The sequence below is a fragment of the Ahaetulla prasina genome, chromosome 13 (genome assembly GCF_028640845.1).
Source record: "Ahaetulla prasina isolate Xishuangbanna chromosome 13, ASM2864084v1, whole genome shotgun sequence".
Lineage (NCBI taxonomy): Eukaryota > Metazoa > Chordata > Lepidosauria > Squamata > Colubridae > Ahaetulla > Ahaetulla prasina.
This window is the reverse complement of record NC_080551.1, coordinates 24520399-24539981: the sequence shown is the minus strand read 5'-3', so window position 1 is coordinate 24539981 and position 19583 is coordinate 24520399. Positions and strand designations below refer to the sequence as shown.

General features: G+C 43.9%; 1 protein-coding gene across 1 annotated transcript in view; it reads right to left on the bottom strand.

Moving 5' to 3' along the window:
- Positions 1-19088, bottom strand: part of CHRFAM7A (CHRNA7 (exons 5-10) and FAM7A (exons A-E) fusion) — a 51911-nt gene extending 32823 nt beyond the window's left edge. The window contains exons 1-2 of the mRNA XM_058156314.1: positions 19034-19088; positions 13598-13737 (exon numbers count right to left, since the gene is read on the bottom strand). Coding sequence (XP_058012297.1) covers positions 13598-13737; positions 19034-19088 — 195 coding nt within the window. The remainder of the gene's footprint in view (positions 1-13597; positions 13738-19033) is intronic.
- Between the last annotated feature and the right edge of the window lie 495 nt (positions 19089-19583).

Genomic DNA, 19583 nt, shown 5'->3' with positions numbered 1-19583 from the left:
ACAAGTCTTAAAGCTGCCACATTTGGGGACCCCTGCTTTACACCCTCAAACGTCTGAGTGCAGTCTAGCAAAATGGACTTCCTTGAAGGCGCACAATTTCTGCTCTTCAGAAATGTTATGTATATTTGTAAAACAAAAAACAGGCATTCTGCAAGCTCCGGAACTAAAATAATTAAAATTTTATTCTACTAAGCTTTCGTCAGCCATCTGCTGACATCGTGAGAGTATTAAACTACCATTGCAGAGATCTCTGCCTTTATATGCCATTAATCAATTTGGCCATTGCGTGTGTAATAGGCCCCTATATATATATATTTCCCCAGTAGATACTTTCAGGAGTTTACTATTTCTCTTCTTCGATCTCTGTCCCCAGATAAAGTCATAACAATTACTTTCCCACTGAAAACAACAAACTGATGAAGAATCCTTCAGATTTATCCAATTACAGTCATGGCTGAAATTGTTTGCACCCTAGAAATTTTTCCAGAAAATCAAGTATTTCTCACAGAAAAGTATTGCAGTAACACATGTTTTGCTATACACATGTTTATTCCCTTTGTGTGTATTGGAACAAAACAAAAAAAGGGAGGTATATTGAAGTCAGCCCATTTCTACTGTTATCAGCATCTGCAATGTTGAACCGAACTAAAGGAAGTGGAGAGGCTGAGGAGCAAAGAGGAAGATTCCCCAGACTAAGAAGACAGTAGGCAGCGAACAGATGGGCTGATCGATGGGACCCCATCCAACAAAACGAATGTTTTCATTGGGACAAACACACCCCTCCCCTAGTTCTAGAGATGGTGGCATCTGGCAAGGGTTTCTAGGACAGTTTCAACCTTCAGCTCCTCCGTTGTTGGAATCAACTGGCAACAGAAAGCTTGGCTACGATTCTGGTGTAATGTAAGGCATCTTCTTCCAGCAAAATCCTTTATTTCCACAGCAACAAACCATAAGGAGAGCAAAGCAAATGGTTTCTTTGCAAAGTCAGAAAAAGACAAACAGTCCAAGCTCTTTTCTCTCTCTCTCTCTCTCTCTCTCCCTCCCTCCCTCCCTCTTTCTTTCCTTCTCCCTTCCAAGGAGCTGCTGGTATTTACATTTTTTTTCCTGTTTACAATTAGGACCATAATCAGAGCATTTTCTATGAGCTGGAGTACATCGTACAATATGTTGGTTTGCTTTACACCAGAACGATCCAACCTTGACAACTTGAAGACCCCTGGACTTCAATTCCCAGAATTCCCCATGTATTCTCACAAGCTTAACACATCACTGCATCAGTTTTAAACCCAAACTGTTACGCAATAACATCTAGAGCCTAATTTACTAGCAGCTAGAAAAAGGTCTTTCAACTAGTTAACTCTGTAGCAGATATTAGCTCCAAACTTTCTTTCTTAGATAGGGTCATTTACAATTAGAGGTTTCATGCAGCAGAGGTGGGTTTCAGCAGGTTCTGACCAGTTCTGGAGAACCGGTAGCAGAAATTTTGAGTAGTTCGGAGAACCGGTAGTAAAAATTCTGACTGGCCCCGCCCCCATTTATTCTCTGTCTCCCGAGTCCCAGCTGATTGGGAGGAAATGGGATTTTGCAGTAACCTCCCCCCTGGAGTGGGGAGGGAATGGAGATTTTACAGTATCCTTCCCCTGCCACGCCCACCAAGCCATGCCACACCCACTAAGCCACACCCACAGAACCGGTAGTAAAAAAAATTTGAAACCCACCACTGCCAGGCAGCTCCCCCTTATCTGAATGTGCAACATTAGTCTTAAGAATGAAACAGACCGTGTTGAATGAAACACTTTTTCTAAGTGTTTGGAGTGCTTAGAAAAACATTTTCAAGATAGTTGCCTTTCACACTCAAAACAAGGGTTCTGACCTGAAAGGGAGCCTGCTTTGAATTCAAAACGAGACCCTTCCCATTCAGAGCGGCTTAATTCAAAACATTTCGCACCCTCCTAGATAGCATCGCGATGATAAATGTAAATTTGGAAATGTCACTTTCAAAGTAATTGAAGCAAGCACAGCTCTTCCTGAAGTGGGGCGAAAACTGTTTCTTATACTTGCTGGGTTAAATTCCTTTTCAGTCCGAAAAATATTGGCGACACAATTGCAACATCCGATCCAAATATTCCTAATTGCAGAAGGCTTGGTTCCACAATTCGCTGTTCGCAAGATTGCAAGGAAGCCTTTTGGTAGCCAATGATTGTGATTCCATGGATCCTCAGTATTTAACAATCGCCCACACTCTCTCGGAGACCGTAGTTGATACAACTTAATCAGATAAAAGGCACTGCTGTGTCCACATCCTAATTGGATCTTTTTTTTTTTTTACTGATGCAAGGCAAATTACTTTTCTTATTAAGTAATAAAAGTCCTAACACAGATCTGTAGAAATCGCATTTCCACTTCTCCCAAAATGAAATCTGAAGAAGCTATTAAGTAGGCGAGTGTATTTCTTCCATATCAAATGGAGGAAAAATTCCAATAATTACAAATTGACAGAGATATTGAAGGTGTTTAAAAGTGATGAGGTTAGAAAACTTAGCAAAACCTATAATATGTTTTTGAGCAGCACTTGCAGTATAGTCGTGTAGAACAGGGGTCTCCAACCTTGGCAGCTTTAAGACTTGTGGACTTCATCTCCCAGGAGTCCACAAGTCTTAAAGTTGCAAAGGTTGGAGACCCCTGGCATAGAAAACACTTCTCCCTTTAGATCTGCCAAGGCGGGTTGAGCATAATTTTGATTTAATGAGATGGTCCGTTAATAGAATACATGGAATAATGCAGACATGGAGCTAATTTGAGGAGCCCTGCTTGGGATAATGGGAATGTAATGGAGCTTTACATAAACCCAGCTTAATTTCAGAATTGAGACAGCGTATGAAATGCCAAATACTTGCACTGTTTGGTCCAAATAAGCATTGATGTACACACCCAGCATACTATTCCGTTTTGGGATAATAAATAGTATACAAAACACACACACAAAGTGTAGCAAAAGGAGAAGAAAAGAAAATACAGCTAACACTGCGAGAAGAGTCACATGGTTGAGTTAGGAGGCTCCAGAAATTTGAATGAATGAATCAATGAAAGAAAGAATGAATGAATGAATGAATGAATGAATGAATGAATGAATGAATGAATGAACGAATGAAGCCCATTCACTATACCTCTCCATAGTTTTCTGCTGTTGAAATAATTCTTGGTTCTATCACTTCACTGTCACTGTTGTGTTGGCCCCTGTTTATTTTTGCCTCTTTGTCCTTCATCACCTTGGCTAATTATTTGGGCTACATTTAATTGGGCTCTTTTACTAGTGATTTCTTTTTAACTGTCTGAATCACAGATCTCTTTTTTCCGATACAAGGATGTCTGAGTTTGATGGGAATTTTCTAAGCCCTGGAATGCTTAGAAACAGTTTGACACTGAGAGCAAACCTATAAAAAGGCAGTTAATCTGTCCTGGAGAGAGAGAGACGACTTCCGGTATCCAGCGGCAACGGACGTCTGGAAGGCTTCTCCTGCCTCCAGCGCCCGAATCCGGCCGCCGCCGAGGCCCTCAGGGGCCAGGTGTTCCGAAAAGGACACCTGCCGCACGGACGGCTCGCCAGGGGTCTCCCAGCCGACATACAGGACTGTGGGGACCGATGCTGGCGCGTCCTAGGCTCGGCGGGGTTCGGAGGCCACAGGCATGACCATTATTTTGGTCGTCGCCTGGGCCGCTGTGCCCGTGACACGGGGCATTGGATTATAACTGCAGCAGCCTGGTGGTGAACAGGGCACGGAGAAGAATTGAGGAGGAGAAGGGAAGGGAATATCGGTGGCGTGGTGGACTGCTCCGGTGCGGGGGTTTTCTCCCCTGCGGTTGGAAGAGCACGAGTTATTCTGGAGAGGAGAACTTAAAATAAGAAGATTACGGTTTTGTGGAGCTCTGGAGAAGAGGTGATGGAGAAATTTAGGAGGGAAGGTTTGAGGCCCCCTCCTTCTGGGGAACAGTGGTGGCGTCCAGCTTCCGCCTTCACTATGAGAATTTTGATGACATCACTTCCCTTGACTTCCTGGTTGACTAACTGTACTCTGGACTCGTTGCTCCTGTGAGTGCCCCTGGTGGATCCGGAGGAAATTACAAGGATACTGTGCCTGCCTGAGGATTTTGTATTTTTTTTCCTTAATGGCAAAGGTCAGAGACCAACTGCTGGAGAGATGGAAGAATTTTGGAAAAGTTATCTAATATGGACAAGAAATTGGATGAAATAAGAGCAGAAATTGTGACTATCCAAAAGGATTTAAAGGATACTCAACAAGTTTCAGCAGAAAACAAGCAGAAAGTGGAAGGTTTGGAGGGTGAGATGCGGGCAGTGCAGAAAAGAGAGGAGGCGACAGGCAATGCTGTGCTTGGACTACAGATGGATAAAATGTCTTATTTCCTTAGGTTTCAAAATTTGGAAGAAGTGGACCAAGAAGACTTGAGAGATGTTGTGACTAAATTGTTGGGAGAATTTCTTGGGAGAGGTGTTGATTTCATGAATTGGGATGTGGATCGAGTTTATAGAGTTAATTAGCAATATGCACGCATGCAGTTCCCAGAGAGGTTCATGTCAAATTTGTGAGAAGAGGCGAGATGAAATTCTTAGAAAACATAGGAGTGGGGCACTGATTTACAGGGGCAGGAGATAGCCATTCTGAGGCAGATTCCCAGACAGGTACGTGAAAAAGAAAGAAATATTATTTTTGTCAAGCAAATTGTACCAGAAGGAGTGGGCTTCAGATGGCTGATGCCAGAGGATTGATGATTTTCCGGGAGGGCATTACGAAAAAAATCAGTACAATTGCGGAGGCTACGGCCTATGTGGAGGAACACAAAGCCTTCCTGGAATCAGATGACCCAGGAATTGAAGAAGGGAAGGTTATAGAACATGGGGCTGAAGCGGCTGCCGCTGGTGCGGCCCTGGAGTTGGGTCAGGCTGAACCCAGAGTTCTGAGATCCAAAACTAGGAAGTGATAAAGATATTTGGGATTGTGTTGGTTTTCCTTATTCTCTTTTGTACGATATTCTGTTTATTCTTGACTCTTCTTTATTACGTATTTAAAATTTGCAAACTTAGCTACTTCGTGTCACCTGCTTGCCTTATGGCTGTTGTATGTGTTAAAAAATTTGAGTAAAATTCTTATTTTAGATAAGAAAAATGAAAATTTACCATACCTGATATGTATTTGTATAAACCTTTTTTGACTAATAAAAAACTTTTTGAATAAAAGAGAGAGACATGGCCCATCTGTGCATTTGTCCAGAGTGTTAAGAAAGCTGATCAATCAAGTTGTCGGATGGAGCACCTTTTAAAGCCAGGGTGAGAACACCACAAATGGAGCTTGAATCATAGGAGAAAGACCTTCTCCTAAACTTGCCTGGAAAGGCAAACTTCTTATCGGTTCAAGGCGTTCCTTCCAATTTTGAATTTGATCTCCTTCTGAGTAAGGGGAAAGGCTGGAGACATGGACCATTCAAGTGAGGGGGTCAACATTTTGAAACGGGGGGGGTGATGACTTCATGGATTGACTGACGCAGACTAAACGCTTGCAATACGATCAAGACATTCTGTAAGGAGCATCCCTTCAGGACCCTGGACAGAGTCAGGAATGAAAGACTTGGGTCGAGGAACAAAGAAATGATCAGACATTATTAGCTTAGCGATCATCAGATCTCTCTGCTGGACACATGATGTTCATCGCATAGCGAAGAAAACTTGTTTTTTTGATGCAGCACAGAGTTAAATCTCTCTCTACTTGAAGTTCAGGAATAGAGAGATGGGGGGGAGGGGATGACAGTGCTTCTCAGTTTGGGTTCATCCCTTTGGAACAAGGTACAATGGAGCTCCAGATGTTGTTTTTTTATGGCATCTAGGAGCACCACAAAAACAGAAGGATTTTGTCGATGCTTAAATCTAGATAGTAGCTGGGATTTGGGACTGGCTTGTTTTTAATGGCTTTGATTGTTGCTTTTATGGTTCAATATAGTAGCATCCCTAGGGGACCACAATGTTGTCCAAACACTGATGGTGGCATCATCTCATCAATGCTGTAGTTACATCCTGACCTCTGATGCAAATATGCCGGTTGTGATATCATCAAGGTGTGTTGGGATTTTGCCTCTGGCTCTTGGGTCACTGCCTTTGATTGATTGACTGGTTGGTAATATGCTATCAGTTGGCATTGCCTGTTAGCAAAGACATACATTTTCTCCATGGGGGATTGTCTCCAACCTTCAGGTCTTTAACAGTATATCTATTATCACTATAATTTAATCCGTCCATTTGCTGTTGATCGTTCCTTTCCTTTGTTTCCTTTCCCAGCACTACAGAATGCTCAAGAGATGGGGTCACCATGGATACCCATAATTTTAAATGAAGATATTGTAAACTCTCAGGTGCCCATGTGGAGTTGAAAGCACAGGAATATAATAATTAATAAATACGTTCTTTGATTTGGGACTCTCCACCCCTCCAGTTGACAAGACTGTCTCTGCTGCCATCTCTTCTTCACTGTCCCTTTATTCATGGAAATGATGCACTATAAATTCATTAAAAAAAGGGGGAAGTCTGCTGCCAACCATCCTCCACTTAGGAATCTACTATGCAAATTTCTCTGCAACCGAAAACATTTGTTCTAGCCCCTGCGCTTACATAAAATTCAAAACAACACAAGGCAAGGACACTTGAACCGTGCACAGCTGAGGCATAAACATTACGAGCAAGGACGTAATTCTATTGCATTAACTGCTTAATGGTGATCATAACTATCTCACGACATCTGGATTTGCTGATCCTGTTGTTTTAGGAGCGAAAGGAAGCTTTATATCTCAGCCCTAGTCATCCAAAGCAATCCATCACATACCAGCTATCCTCTAGGATTCCAGTCATTTTTCCCAGGCCTCCTTAATCACAGCTGACTCATTACTAAATGCCCAATTTACAGGCGTATAAAAATATCTTTGGAATTCATGATGCCTCCATACCTATCTCAGAACTGCAAACACCAGCAATTTAGTTTTCTCTTTTGCCCAGACCCGATTGTTCCTTCGCTTTATGCAAATTGCTCTTATTTTGGCAGCAATTGGAGGCAGCCTTTTTCTCTCAGAAAGAAGGGAGAAAAAAGGAGATGTTACACAGATGTGTGGCACTCTGCACAGAAACAGAATGGTTTTTAAGAGGCTGAAGAGGTAGCTTGGGGAACAGGTTGAAACCCTGCTGAGATGGAAGGAGGAGGAGGAGGAGGAGGAGGAGGAGGAGGAGGAGGAGAAGAAGAAGAAGAAGAAGAAGAAGAAGAAGAAGAAGAAGAAGAAGAAGAAGAAGAAGAAGAAGAAGAAGAAGAAGAAGAAGACAAAGAAGAGGAGGAGGGAGGAGGAGGAGGGGAAGAAGAAGGAGAAGGAGGAGAAGGAGAAGGAGAAGGAGAAGGAGAAGGAGAAGGAGAAGAAGAAGAAGAAGAAGAAGAAGAAGAAGAAGAAGAAGAAGAAGAAGAAGAAGAAGAAGAAGAAGAAGAAGAAAAAGAAGATGAGGAGGGAGGAGGAGGAGGAGGGGAAGAAGAAGAAGAAGGAGAAGGAGAAGGAGAAGGAGAAGGAGAAGGAGAAGGAGAAGGAGAAGGAGAAGGAGAAGAAGAAGAAGAAGAAGAAGAAGAAGAAGAAGAAGAAGAAGAAGAAGAAGAAGAAGAAGAAGAAGAAGAAGAAGAAGAAGAAGAAGAAGAAGCTAGATAGTTGGACTTCATTAGGGGGCAATGGGGACACCATTGGAAGATCCGAAGGATTATATGAGGGACAGATCTTCAAGGAGAAATGATGAGTGGTTGCTAAGAGTCAACAATGCCTTGATGGCACATCACCTACCAATTAGAGCCATATATCTACAGGTAGTCCTCCACTTACAACAGTTTGTTCAGTGTCCATTTGAAGTAACAATGGCTACACTGAAAAAAGGAACTTACAAACGTTTGTCACACTTATGACTGTTGGGCAGCCCCATGGTCACGTGATCAAAATTAAAGAACTTAGCAAATGACATGTGCTTATGACGGTTGCGGTTTCCTGGGGTCACTTGATCCTCTTTTGCGACCTTCTGACAATGAGGAAGCGAGATTCACTTAACAACCATGTGACTAACTTAACAACTGCAACAATTCACTTAACAACTGTGGCAAGAAAGGTCATAAAATGGGGCAAAACTCACTTGACAAATGTCTATGGAGATTCTCCATCCTCCAGGTCCTGGTTGTCCCAAAGAGGCTTTTTCAAGAGGCAACTGGACTTCCTGGTTTTTCTGCGAAGACGTTTTGCTTCTCATCCTAGAAGCTTCTTTCCCTCTGAAGAAAGAAGCTGAAGAAGCTTCTTGGATGAGAAGCAAAATGTCTTCAAAGAAAAACCAGAAAGTCCAGTTGCCTCTTGAAAAAGCCCCTTTGGGTCACTGAACCAATGTCTCACTTTGCAACAGAAAATTTGGGTTCAATTGTGGTCATAAGTCAAGGACTACCTGCATGTAGCCATTGCTCAAGATCATGGGGAGGGATCCTTGCTCTCCTATCCGGTTTCTGGATCTCCCCTTGGAATCTGGAAAGAAAAGACTGAACTTCCGATCCATTTAAGCCTGGCCCAAAATTGCTCTCCTTACATTTTTTCAATTTGGATTAATTCACTCCTTCCTGCTATTTGGGTAGCTGAAATATTCCACTAATCAGCTACTGAAACTGCTTTTATTCTGTTTGAATAATATGATTATCTTAATGGCTCAGTGGCCGCTGTTCAAAATCTTTCCAAAAAAAAGAAAAAGAAAGAAAAGAAAGAAAAACCCAAATGGTTTATTTTATTTTATTTTTAAAAGAAACTTGGTCCAAAAGCCTTGTGTTTCAGTCCACCCTTAATGGTCTGATGGTGGCTTTCAGCACTTAGCCAGATTGGGAAATAAGTAAACCAGGATATAAAAGCTAGAGCAGCATTTCTCCATTTCTGTAATGATTTTGTGGGCGGGGGGGCTAATAAGGAAAGTCAATCCTAACATCGAAGCCGTGAATGGAAATCCTGAAGGCAGATATTTGGCCTCCCCCCAAAATTTGGGGTTTGGAGTTTATATAAGCATTTTATTAAAATGATCATAAGGTACAGGGACATGGTGACTCAATGGCTAAGACACTGAGCTTGTCGATCAGGAGGTCGGCAGTTCAGCGGTTCGAATCCCTAGTGCTGCCGTGTAACGGGGTGAGCTCCCATGACTTGTCCCAGCTTCTGCCAACCTAGCAGTTTCAAAAGCATGTAAAAAATGCAAGTAGGAAAAATAGGGACCACCTTAGGTGGGAAGGTAACAGCGTTGCGTGTGCCTTTGGCATTGAGTCATGCCAGCCACATGACCACAGAGACGTCTTCGGACAGCGCTGGCTCTTCGGCTTTGAAACGGAGATGAGCACCGCCCCCTAGAGTCGGGAACGACTAGCACATAAGTGCGAGGGGAATGTTTACCTTTACCTTTAATAAGGAAAGTTAATCCTAACATCGAAGCCGTGACTGGAGATCCTGAAGGCAGATATTTGGGCTCCCCCCAAAATTTGGGGTTTGGGGTTTATATAAGCATTTTATTAAAATGATCATAAGGTACAGGGACATGGTGACTCAGTGGCTAAGACATTGAGCTTGTCGATCAGAAGGTCGGCAGTTCAGCGGTTCGAATCCCTAGTGCTGCCGTGTAACGGGGTGAGCTCCCATGACTTGTCCCAGCTTCTGCCAACCTAGCAGTTTCAAAAGCATGTAAAAAATGCAAGTAGGAAAAATAGGGACCACCTTAGGTGGGAAGGTAACAGCGTTGCGTGTGCCTTTGGCATTGAGTCATGCCAGCCACATGACCACAGAGACGTCTTCGGACAGCGCTGGCTCTTCGGCTTTGAAACGGAGATGAGCACCGCCCCCTAGAGTCGGGAACGACTAGCACATAAGTGCGAGGGGAATGTTTACCTTTACCTTTAATAAGGAAAGTTAATCCTAACATCGAAGCCGTGACTGGAGATCCTGAAGGCAGATATTTGGGCTCCCCCCAAAATTTGGGGTTTGGGGTTTATATAAGCATTTTATTAAAATGATCATAAGGTACAGGGACATGGTGACTCAGTGGCTAAGACATTGAGCTTGTCGATCAGAAGGTCGGCAGTTCAGCGGTTCGAATCCCTAGTGCTGCCGTGTAACGGGGTGAGCTCCCGTTGCTTGTCCCAGCTCCTGCCAACCTAGCAGTTTCAAAAGCACGTAAAAAATGCAAGTAGGAAAAATAGGGACCACCTTTGGTGGGAAGGTAACAGCGTTGCGTGTGCCTTTGGCATTGAGTCATGCAGGCCACATGACCACAGAGACGTCTTCGGACAGCGCTGGCTCTTCGGCTTTGAAACGGAGATGAGCACCGCCCCCTAGAGTCGGGAACGACTAGCACATAAGTGCGAGGGGAATGTTTACCTTTACCTTTAATAAGGAAAGTTAATCCTAACATCGAAGCCGTGACTGGAGATCCTGAAGGCAGATATTTGGGCTCCCCCCAAAATTTTGGAGTTTGGGTTTCTGTCTGCTGGGGAAGAATTGGACTGTGATCTCTTTTTTATTTATATAAGCATTTTATTAAGACGATCATAAGATAAAATACAGATGAATATAAAGATTGGAAAACAGAAGGTGGGGGAGGTGTAGATACAAAGGAAAGGGGGGAAAAATTATAGCCTTCCAACTTTTTTCCCTACAACAAAGTACAAAATACTTTAACCTCAACTTTGTACTTTACCAACTGAATAAATACTCGCCATTTCTGTAGCAACCAATTATATTCATCTTAACTCCTGGCCTCTTAACAGCTCTAGTATCCACTGCAGGTAGTCCTCCTCGACTTATAACCACAACGGAGCACCACATTTCTGTTGCTAAATGAGACTTTGGTTAAGTGAGCTTTGTCCCGTTTTGTGACCTTTCTTGCCACCGTTGTTAAGTAAGTCACTGCCGTTGTCAGGCTAGGAACATGATTGTTAAGTGAATCTGGCTTCCCCATTGACTTTATTTATTTATTTATTTTTATTTATTTTATTTGCATTTATATCCCGCCCTTCTCCGAAGACTCAGGGCGGCTTACACTATGTCAAGCAATAGTCTTCATCCATTTGTATATTATGTACAAAGTCAACTTAATTGCCCCCCAACAATCTGGGTCCTCATTTTACCTACCTTATAAAGGATGGAAGGGCTGAGTCAACTTTGGGCCTGGTGGGACTTGAACCTGCAGTAATTGCAAGCAGCTGCTGTTAATAACAGACTGTCTTACCAGTCTGAGCCACCAGAGGCCCTTTGCTTGTCAGAAGGCTGCAAAAGGGGGTCACATGACCCTGGGACACGGCGACCGTCATAAATACGAGTCAATTGCCAAGCATCCCAATTTTGATCACCTGGGGATGCTGCAACGGTCGTAAGTGTGAAAAACGGTCATAAGTCACTTTCTTCAGTGCCGTTGTAACTTCAAACGGTCACTAAATGAATTGTTGTAAGTGGAGAACTATCTGTACCTAGAATCATATCTACAAAGCACATAGTCTTATATATTTGTGTGTGTGTGTGTGTGTTGGCGCAACTTCAGAGCAGGGTGAGAGTTTGCCGCAGAACCGAACGATGGAAATTTTTCAAGGCGTTGGAAATCTTACAAACCTCTGAGTTCGGACTAGGAAGTGGAGCATGTCTGTAAAATGCTTTTTTGATTATTATGTCACTGCATCCGTCCCCCCCACCTTTCTTCCCCCCCCCCAAATAAAAGAACAAAGAAAGATATCTAGAACTTCTCTCCTAAGCACTTAAAAGCTTTTTAGTGGTGTTTTTTTTTCACTCAAAATGCCTAGGAGCAAATTCTAAACAGGAGAAAAGTAGAAAGCAAAGTTCCTACCAACCTGCCTTCAAAAGACAAAACAATTAAAAGCCCAAAACCAGCCGGAGTAACATCTCCAAGGATAAGTGAAGGTAACAGAGCCAACTGGGGTTTGGGAAGAAAGTTATCGGTCTTCCAGCTCTCAGTTCTGAATGAGATTCCAAAGGTTTGTTTAGCAGCCCTGGGATCTGTTTCTGCAGCTTTAATTCTTTTCAACTTAATTTTTGAAATCTGGTTTCTCTTTCATTCTTTTTTTTTTTAAGAGGCGTTGTTTGCATTTTCAAAGATCTTTGCAAACTTCTGCAAGGATAACTGGTAAAATTCATTCTGCCAGAACCAAAAAGATCAGCTTGCTTCTGGCATTTGTTTTCTCACCCGGCCTACCTCGAAGGGGTGTATAGTGACCCACAGGCACAAAAGCCTCCTTGGATTTGAGAAACAGAGACGGAAGTTGAGATTTGATCTACCCCAGTTCACCGGGGTGAAAGAGGGAGTCAGTTTGGTGCGATGGTTAAGACAACTGTTTAGAAACCAGGTGACTGTGAGTTCTAGTCTTGCCTTGGGCAGAAAGCAGGGTGACCTTGGTCCAGTCCCTCCGTCTCAGCCCTTGGAAGGAGGCAATGGCCAATCATGTCTGAAAAACCTTGCCAGGAAAACTGCAGGGACTTATATAAGCAGTTGGACATGAGTCAATGAAAAGGAAAAAAAGGGAGGGAGGGAGGGGGGGAGGGAGGGAGGGAGAAGGCGATGAAGGGAGGATGGAAGGAAGGAAGGAAGGAAGGAAGGAGGGAAGGAAGAAAGGAAGGAAGGAAGGAAGGAAGGAAGGAAGATGAGAAAGGAAGAAGGAAGGATGAGAAAGGGAGAAGGAAGGAAGGAGGGAAGAAGGGAGGGAGGGAGGAAGGAAGGATGGAAGGAAGGATGGAAGGAAGATGAGAAGGAGAAGGAGGGAGGGAGGGAAGGAAGGAAGGAAGGAAGGAAGGAAGGAAGGAAGGAAGGAAGGAAGATGAGAAAGGGAGAAGGAAGGATGAGAAAGGGAGAAGGAAGGAAGGAGAGAAGAAGGGAGGGAGGGAAGGAGGGAGGAAGGATGGAAGGAAGGAAGGAAGATGAGAAGGAGAAGGAGGGAGGGAGGGAGGGAAGGAAGGAAGGAAGGAAGGAAGGAAGGAAGGAAGAAGGAAGGAAGGAAGGAAGGAAGGACCCAATCTGTACTGATGCCAATGAAGTAGAATTCCAGTCAGCCCCGAAAGGTTCGTTTGCCAACTTCAAAGAGCTGACATGACCGAATTCAAAAGCTGTAACTGGCAACCTCCAATGGCCTGCTAAATAAACGTATAACAGCTGGCTCTGCCCATCCGCTGCCATCCCTGAGCCACATTGCAAGTCACCCCAAAGCTGATCGGCCCTCTAGGCATTGTGGCTCAGCGCTGCTCTCAACCAGCTGTCAAGATGCCTAAAAATTTCACAACTGGCTCTCACATTAAAACAATCGACTCTTGCATACAAGGCCCAATATATTACTGGCAATATTTGATTAGGACCCACTAAACCGGGATAGAGGAAGATACAGATCTGATGAATTCTAGGTGCCTCATGGCTATTGCCAATTGTCCTGCCCCCCAAATGGAGAAACTGGATGTTTGTAATGTGGGCAGAGGAAGACGAGGCATTCCACAAACGAAGAAAACTTACCACATCCATAATTTGCCGGAGGCTAAGGCTGAAAGAGACAGTGAGGGGCTGAGAATCGTTCGCCACCGGCCTTTCCAAGGGGTTGTAATTCTTCAACAGCTCTCGGTAAAGTTTTCGCTGGTATTCTCCTTGCAGGCTCACTGGAAGAGAAGAAAGAGGCGTCATCGGAAGCGTCCAAAGTCAGGATCGTCTGGCGCATCTTCTCAAACTGGCTTCCTTTAAGCAACGTTCCTCAACCTTGGCGACTTCAAGATGGGCAGACTTCAACGCCCAGAATATCCCAGCCAGCACAGGTGGACTTCAACTCCCAGAATTGTGGATAGGGAATTCTGGGAGATGAAGTCCATCCACTGACCAAGCAATCACTTCTTTCTTTCTTAATTCTTTGGACCTCTCTTCCCTTGGGCCCTTGGTCCAAAGATAAGCATCGACAGAGAAATTAAGAAGGAAGTCTATTGGTCTGTCCATGATCCAGCTGTGGGCTAAGTTGTCTCTTATCTCATCATTCCCGAGGCAGCATCTCTTTCTTCCTCCTGTCTCCCAAGGCCTTTCTCACAAACCATTATTGAGTTTGTCATCTGCACCTCTATAATTGTCTGGTTCGGTTCCTCAACCCAACAAGACAGACACTGACTTCAGAGGATCGTTAGAACTGCAGAAAAAACAATGGCTACCAACCTGCCTTCCATTGAGGACCTGTATACTGCATGAGTCAAAAAGAGGGCTGTGAAAATATTTGCAGATCCCTCGCATCCTGGACATAAACTGTCCAGGACTCCTACCCTCAAAACAACACTATAGAGCATTACACACCAGAACAACTAGACACAAGAACAGTTTTTTCCCGAAGGCCATCACTCTGCTAAACAAATAATTTCCTCAACACTGTCAAACTATTTACTAAGTCTGCATTAATATTAATCTCCTCATCGTTCCTATCAGCCATCTCCTTCCACTAATGACTATATGACTTAACTTTGTTGCTTGTATCCTTACAATTTATATTGATTGTTTCCTAGTATGATTCGAGATCAAGCAAAGAGGACGACTCGGGAGTAGACCCAAGAGATGATTGGCCCCTCCCATAAGGTTTAAAAGACCCACAACGGCGTTTGGGATCTTTGCTGGAAAACAGTGTTGATAGCTTTGTCGTGTTGCAATTGTTTTCTATCAGTGTCTTCTGAACTTTTGCCAAGAAAGGCCTTTGGCAGTTTATCTAATTGGACCAAGGTTGGTGATAGGACAGGAATTTGAGTTGGGAGGAATTTGCTTTAGTTTAGTTGAACTACGCTGAGAATGAGAATTCTCAGCTGTTATAATAAAGTTTGTTTGTTTTTACTCTGACTGAGTTTCCTACTACCTACTTGGGCCTGGGTCACAACACACTGCTCTAATGTGTGTGTGTGTGTGTGTGTGTGTTTTATGGACAGGTGTCTTCTTTAAACTAAATAAATAGATTTGCTCGGCGCATAACTCTCTGCTCAATGAAATAGTTATTCTGCTCTCAAATTTTATCTCTTTCTTTATCTCTCCTGGTCTACATCATCTGCAGTATTTATGTTCCATATTCTTTTCAGGCAACTGTAAAACTCATATGGAACCAATGCCAGGTACTGAATAAACATCTGTTGGGTGGGTTCTCTTGTCACGCTAAGCCATCATAGTTTACCCACCACCCTGTCTGCATTCAGCAATCCCTTTAATTGTAAGATCCGCCTGATTCAAAACATTTATAAATTAAAAACAAAACAAAACTACAGCAACAATTGTCCAACAAGAAGTGACACAGTAGACTTGGCAGTGTGCTAAATTGAAGCCAAACAAGCTACATTACAGCTAAAAGCAATCATTTAAAAGCCTTTTAAGTAGCTGAGAAATGCAGAGGGTTGTTTGAATTGCTACAAACACACTTCTCACCTGTTCTAAATATGGATTTTTTTTTGTACATCCAAGTCAAAAAGAGAGAGAACCTGAGGAGGAACCAAAATCCCCAACCATGCAAAAATTAATAAATAAAAATTCTGTAACATGGAACAAAACTTTGTCTCAACCCATATAGAAGCACTTGGCCAATCTTGTCCGGGATCAGAAGCAAAACAAAACCAGAGTCTTTAGTTTGGGATGGGAGACCACCAGGAAATTTTAGAGCTGCATAGATAGTCCTCAACCTGCGACCACAAACAGGACCAGAATTTCTGTTGCTAAGCGAGACGGTTGTTTAAGTAAGTTGCACCCAATTTTTTAAGGCGCCTAACTTCTTAAAGACTCCTTTGAAACAGAAAAAAAAAATGAACGTATGATTTATGCTTCAGAGAGATTATGGAAAGAAGAGAGTCATGTAGAGCAAACGGTAAACCTACCTCTAACTGTTCTAAAGACAATTGGAGTCTGCTTTTTTTCTTCTTCTTCTTCTCTTACACCTTTAGTTTTCTCTTTAATTTCTTCCTTTATTTCTTCCTTTACATCACCTTGACATAGTTTTTATCTCCCTTTTTAAAATCTTTAATCAAATTTGTGTGTGTGTGTGTGTGTGTGTATGTATGTATATGTAAAACAAAAAACAGACATTCTGCAAGCTCCGGAACTAAAATAATTAAAATTTTATTCTACTAAGCTTTTAATTATTTTCGTTCCAGAGGTCACAGAATGTCTGTTTTTTGTTTTACAAATATACCTGGAACTCATATTTTTAGAATAGTTTGTAATATATATACATATACACATATATACACACACACATATATATAACAGAGAAGGGACCTTGGAGGTCTTCTAGTCCAACCCCCTGCCCAGGCATATATATTTAAATATATATTTAAATAGTGTAAATTAGAGCCAGGGTATCAAATTCGATTTCATTGAGGGCCGCATCAGGGTTACGTTTGACCTCGTGGGAGGGCCAGAGGGTGCGGTCAAGGTGGGCATGGCCAGGTCAATGTAATTCATGTCGTGGGGCACCTGTGGCGGCCTGAGTGCTCTGCCAGCAAAAATGGGCCCCCAAGCTCCGTTTCAGCCGCAACGGCCTTCTGCAACCCTCTTCCAGCGAAAACAGAGCTTGGAAGGGCCTTGAATTTGACAACCCTGGGTTAGAGCCTCGCCTTCAATCTGGGAGTCCAGGATTCAAATCCTGGCTGATATCCACCTTACTAGTTGGGGTCTCTGGACAAAGTCCCCCTGCTTACTCCAAAATATGAGAATGTCTGTCTGTCTGTCTGTCTGTCTGTCTGTCTGTCTATCCATCCATCCATCCATCCATCCATCCATCTATCTATCATCTATCTATCTGTCAGTCAATCTGTCTGTCTGTCTATCTATCCATCCATCCATCCATCCATCCATCCATCCATCCATCTTTAGCTATCTATCCATCCATCCATCCATATCTATCTATCTATCTAGCTATCTAGCTATCTATCATATATATATAAATCAGGGGTACTAAAAAAGCTGCCACAATGGAGCCAGATTAGCAGAAATTAAAACGAACACACAGTACTTTTCCCACCATAAAAACTTACTGGAAACTCTTTGCAAATCATTTCTGAAAATTGGCTTGATGGGATACTTTTTTTTTAAAAAAAGCAATTCCTTTATTCTTTCTAATTAACTTAAGAGCCATAAGCCTAACGGTGGTGTTTTTTTTGCAAGCCAACTCAGAAGCCCTGGTGAGTTCAAAGCGAGTTACGTAAGCAGGCATAAAACCACAGCAGCTGCTGGACTCCTATATGCCGTCCCACCCCAGCCTGGCTTTGCTTGTGAGTGAATCAAACTTTAAGCATCTGGTGGATGGAAAAGATTTGCAAATCTCCCAATTTATCCAGGTAAGCCAGAGGGACTTGCCAAGTTTCACAGCACAACTGCCTACCTCCCAGGAATTAGACCCACGATTTCTAGGCATAGTTTAAATTCCTAGGTTCTATCATATCGCAAGATCTAAAATGGACAGCTAACATCAAAAACATCATCAAAAAAGGACAGCAAAGAATGTTCTTTCTGCGCCAACTCAGGAAGCTCAAACTGCCCAAGGAGCTGCTGATCCAGTTCTACAGAGGAATTATTGAGTCTGTCATTTGCACCTCTATAACTGTCTGGTTCGGTTCTGCAACCCAACAAGAAAAACACAGACTTCAGAGGATAATTAGAACTGCAGAAAAAATAATTGCTACCAACCTGCCTTCTATTGAGGACCTGTATACTGCACGAATCAAGAAGAGGGCCGTGAAAATATTTACAGATCCCTCGCATCCTGAACATAAACTGTTTCAGCTCCTACCCTCAAAACGCTATAGAGCACTGCACACCAGAACAACCAGACACAAGAACAGGTTTTTCCCGAAGGCCATCACTCTGCTAAACAAATAATTCCATCAACACTGTCAAACTATTTACTGAATCTGCATTACTATTAATCTTCTCATAGTTCCCATCACCAATCTCTTTCCATTTATGACTGTATGACTATAACTTGTTGCTGGCAATCCTTATGATTTATATTGATATATTGACCATCAGTTGTGTTGTAAATGTTGTACCTTGATGAACGTATCTTTTCTTTTATGTACACTGAGAGCATATGCACCAAGACAAATTCCTTGTGTGTCCAATCACACTTGGCCAATAAAAAATTCTATTCTATTCTATTCTATTACTTCCCCAGTATTAGTAAATAGGAACGTCTGGGCATGTAGGAGTTATAATATTAGGAAAACAACACCTTTGAAAGTTTGGAAGCTAAGCACGTTTTCTTGGGATTATGCACATATAGACTTGAATATCTAATCAACCCCAAATTGAATTCAGTTTTCTGGATTTTGTATGCTTCCCCCCCCACCTCGCCAGCCCCACCTTTCAGATCTCTGTATTCTGGAGTCTCTGTGTTAAAACTGCTTGTTGAATCAACTGCAAGTTGCGGGATTCACATAACTTCAAGCAGGTTGGCCAAACCCAGTGAGCTGAGTTTGTGCAGCAGGCTAAGCTGAGACCACATGATGGCAGCGTGCGAACTCCATTGGTGGGTCCCCCCCCCAATGCTCAGGGGGGCTTGTGGGGAGGGAACCCCCGCTAGAGAAAGCCAATCGACACAAAACAAGCAACACTTTGGTTCTTCTTGGTCTCTTGTGAGTTGTTCCTCCTTTCTTATCACCATGCCGATTTTAGAGGGTTGATCCCTCACGAAGGGTCGGGTTACCTGCTTCCCTGGAAATCCTACCTGAATCAAGCGCCTTAGATCAGCGTGAAGACCCTCCCTCCAAATGCTCAAGTCGTTAAACAGCCCCTTTAAAAAAAACCAAGAAGGGGGAAACGGGGCACTCTGGACATGCTCAGAGGCTCTCTTCCCCCCTGCTCTGCCTCCTCCCTCGCCCTTGGGGGTGGGGGAAGCGAGGCTGCGATCTCAGCCGAGTCCAGACGAGCGAGCTCCCGAAGCCCCCCACTCACCGCGCACGAGTCCTCCGGCGAGGATCAGCACCACGGACAGCTCCCGGAGCCCCATCGCGCCGCTCGGCCAGCCGGACGGGCGAGGCGCAAAGTTGGCGAGGCGCAAGGCCGGCGGGGAAGCTCCGGGGGATCCCGCGCAACCGGGAAGCCCCGCGGGGTGGAAGGTCTTCTTCTTTTCTTCTTCTTCTTCTTCTTCTGCCTCCTCCTCCTCCTCCTCGGAGCCTGCCGGAGCCAGACGCCGCCTGGCCCGCCTCTCTGCCCGGCTCCCTCCCTCCCTCCCTCGTCCGTCCGTCCGCCCACCTGCCCGCCGCCCGCTCGCTCGGTCGCTCGTTCGCCGCCGCCGCCGCTGGTCGGCTGGGCTCCGCTCTGCCTTTCCCACGTGACGGGCTTCCCTTCTTCCCCGCGTCAGGAGCTGAGCGGCAGCTGCTGCTGATGCTACCAGCGACTGCAGCTCCCGGACCCAGCACGCTTTATGTATAGCAGCGGGACCCCCTTCCTCCTCCTCCCCACTTCCCCCTCCTTCTTCTCCCCCTCCCCCTCCTCTTCCTCC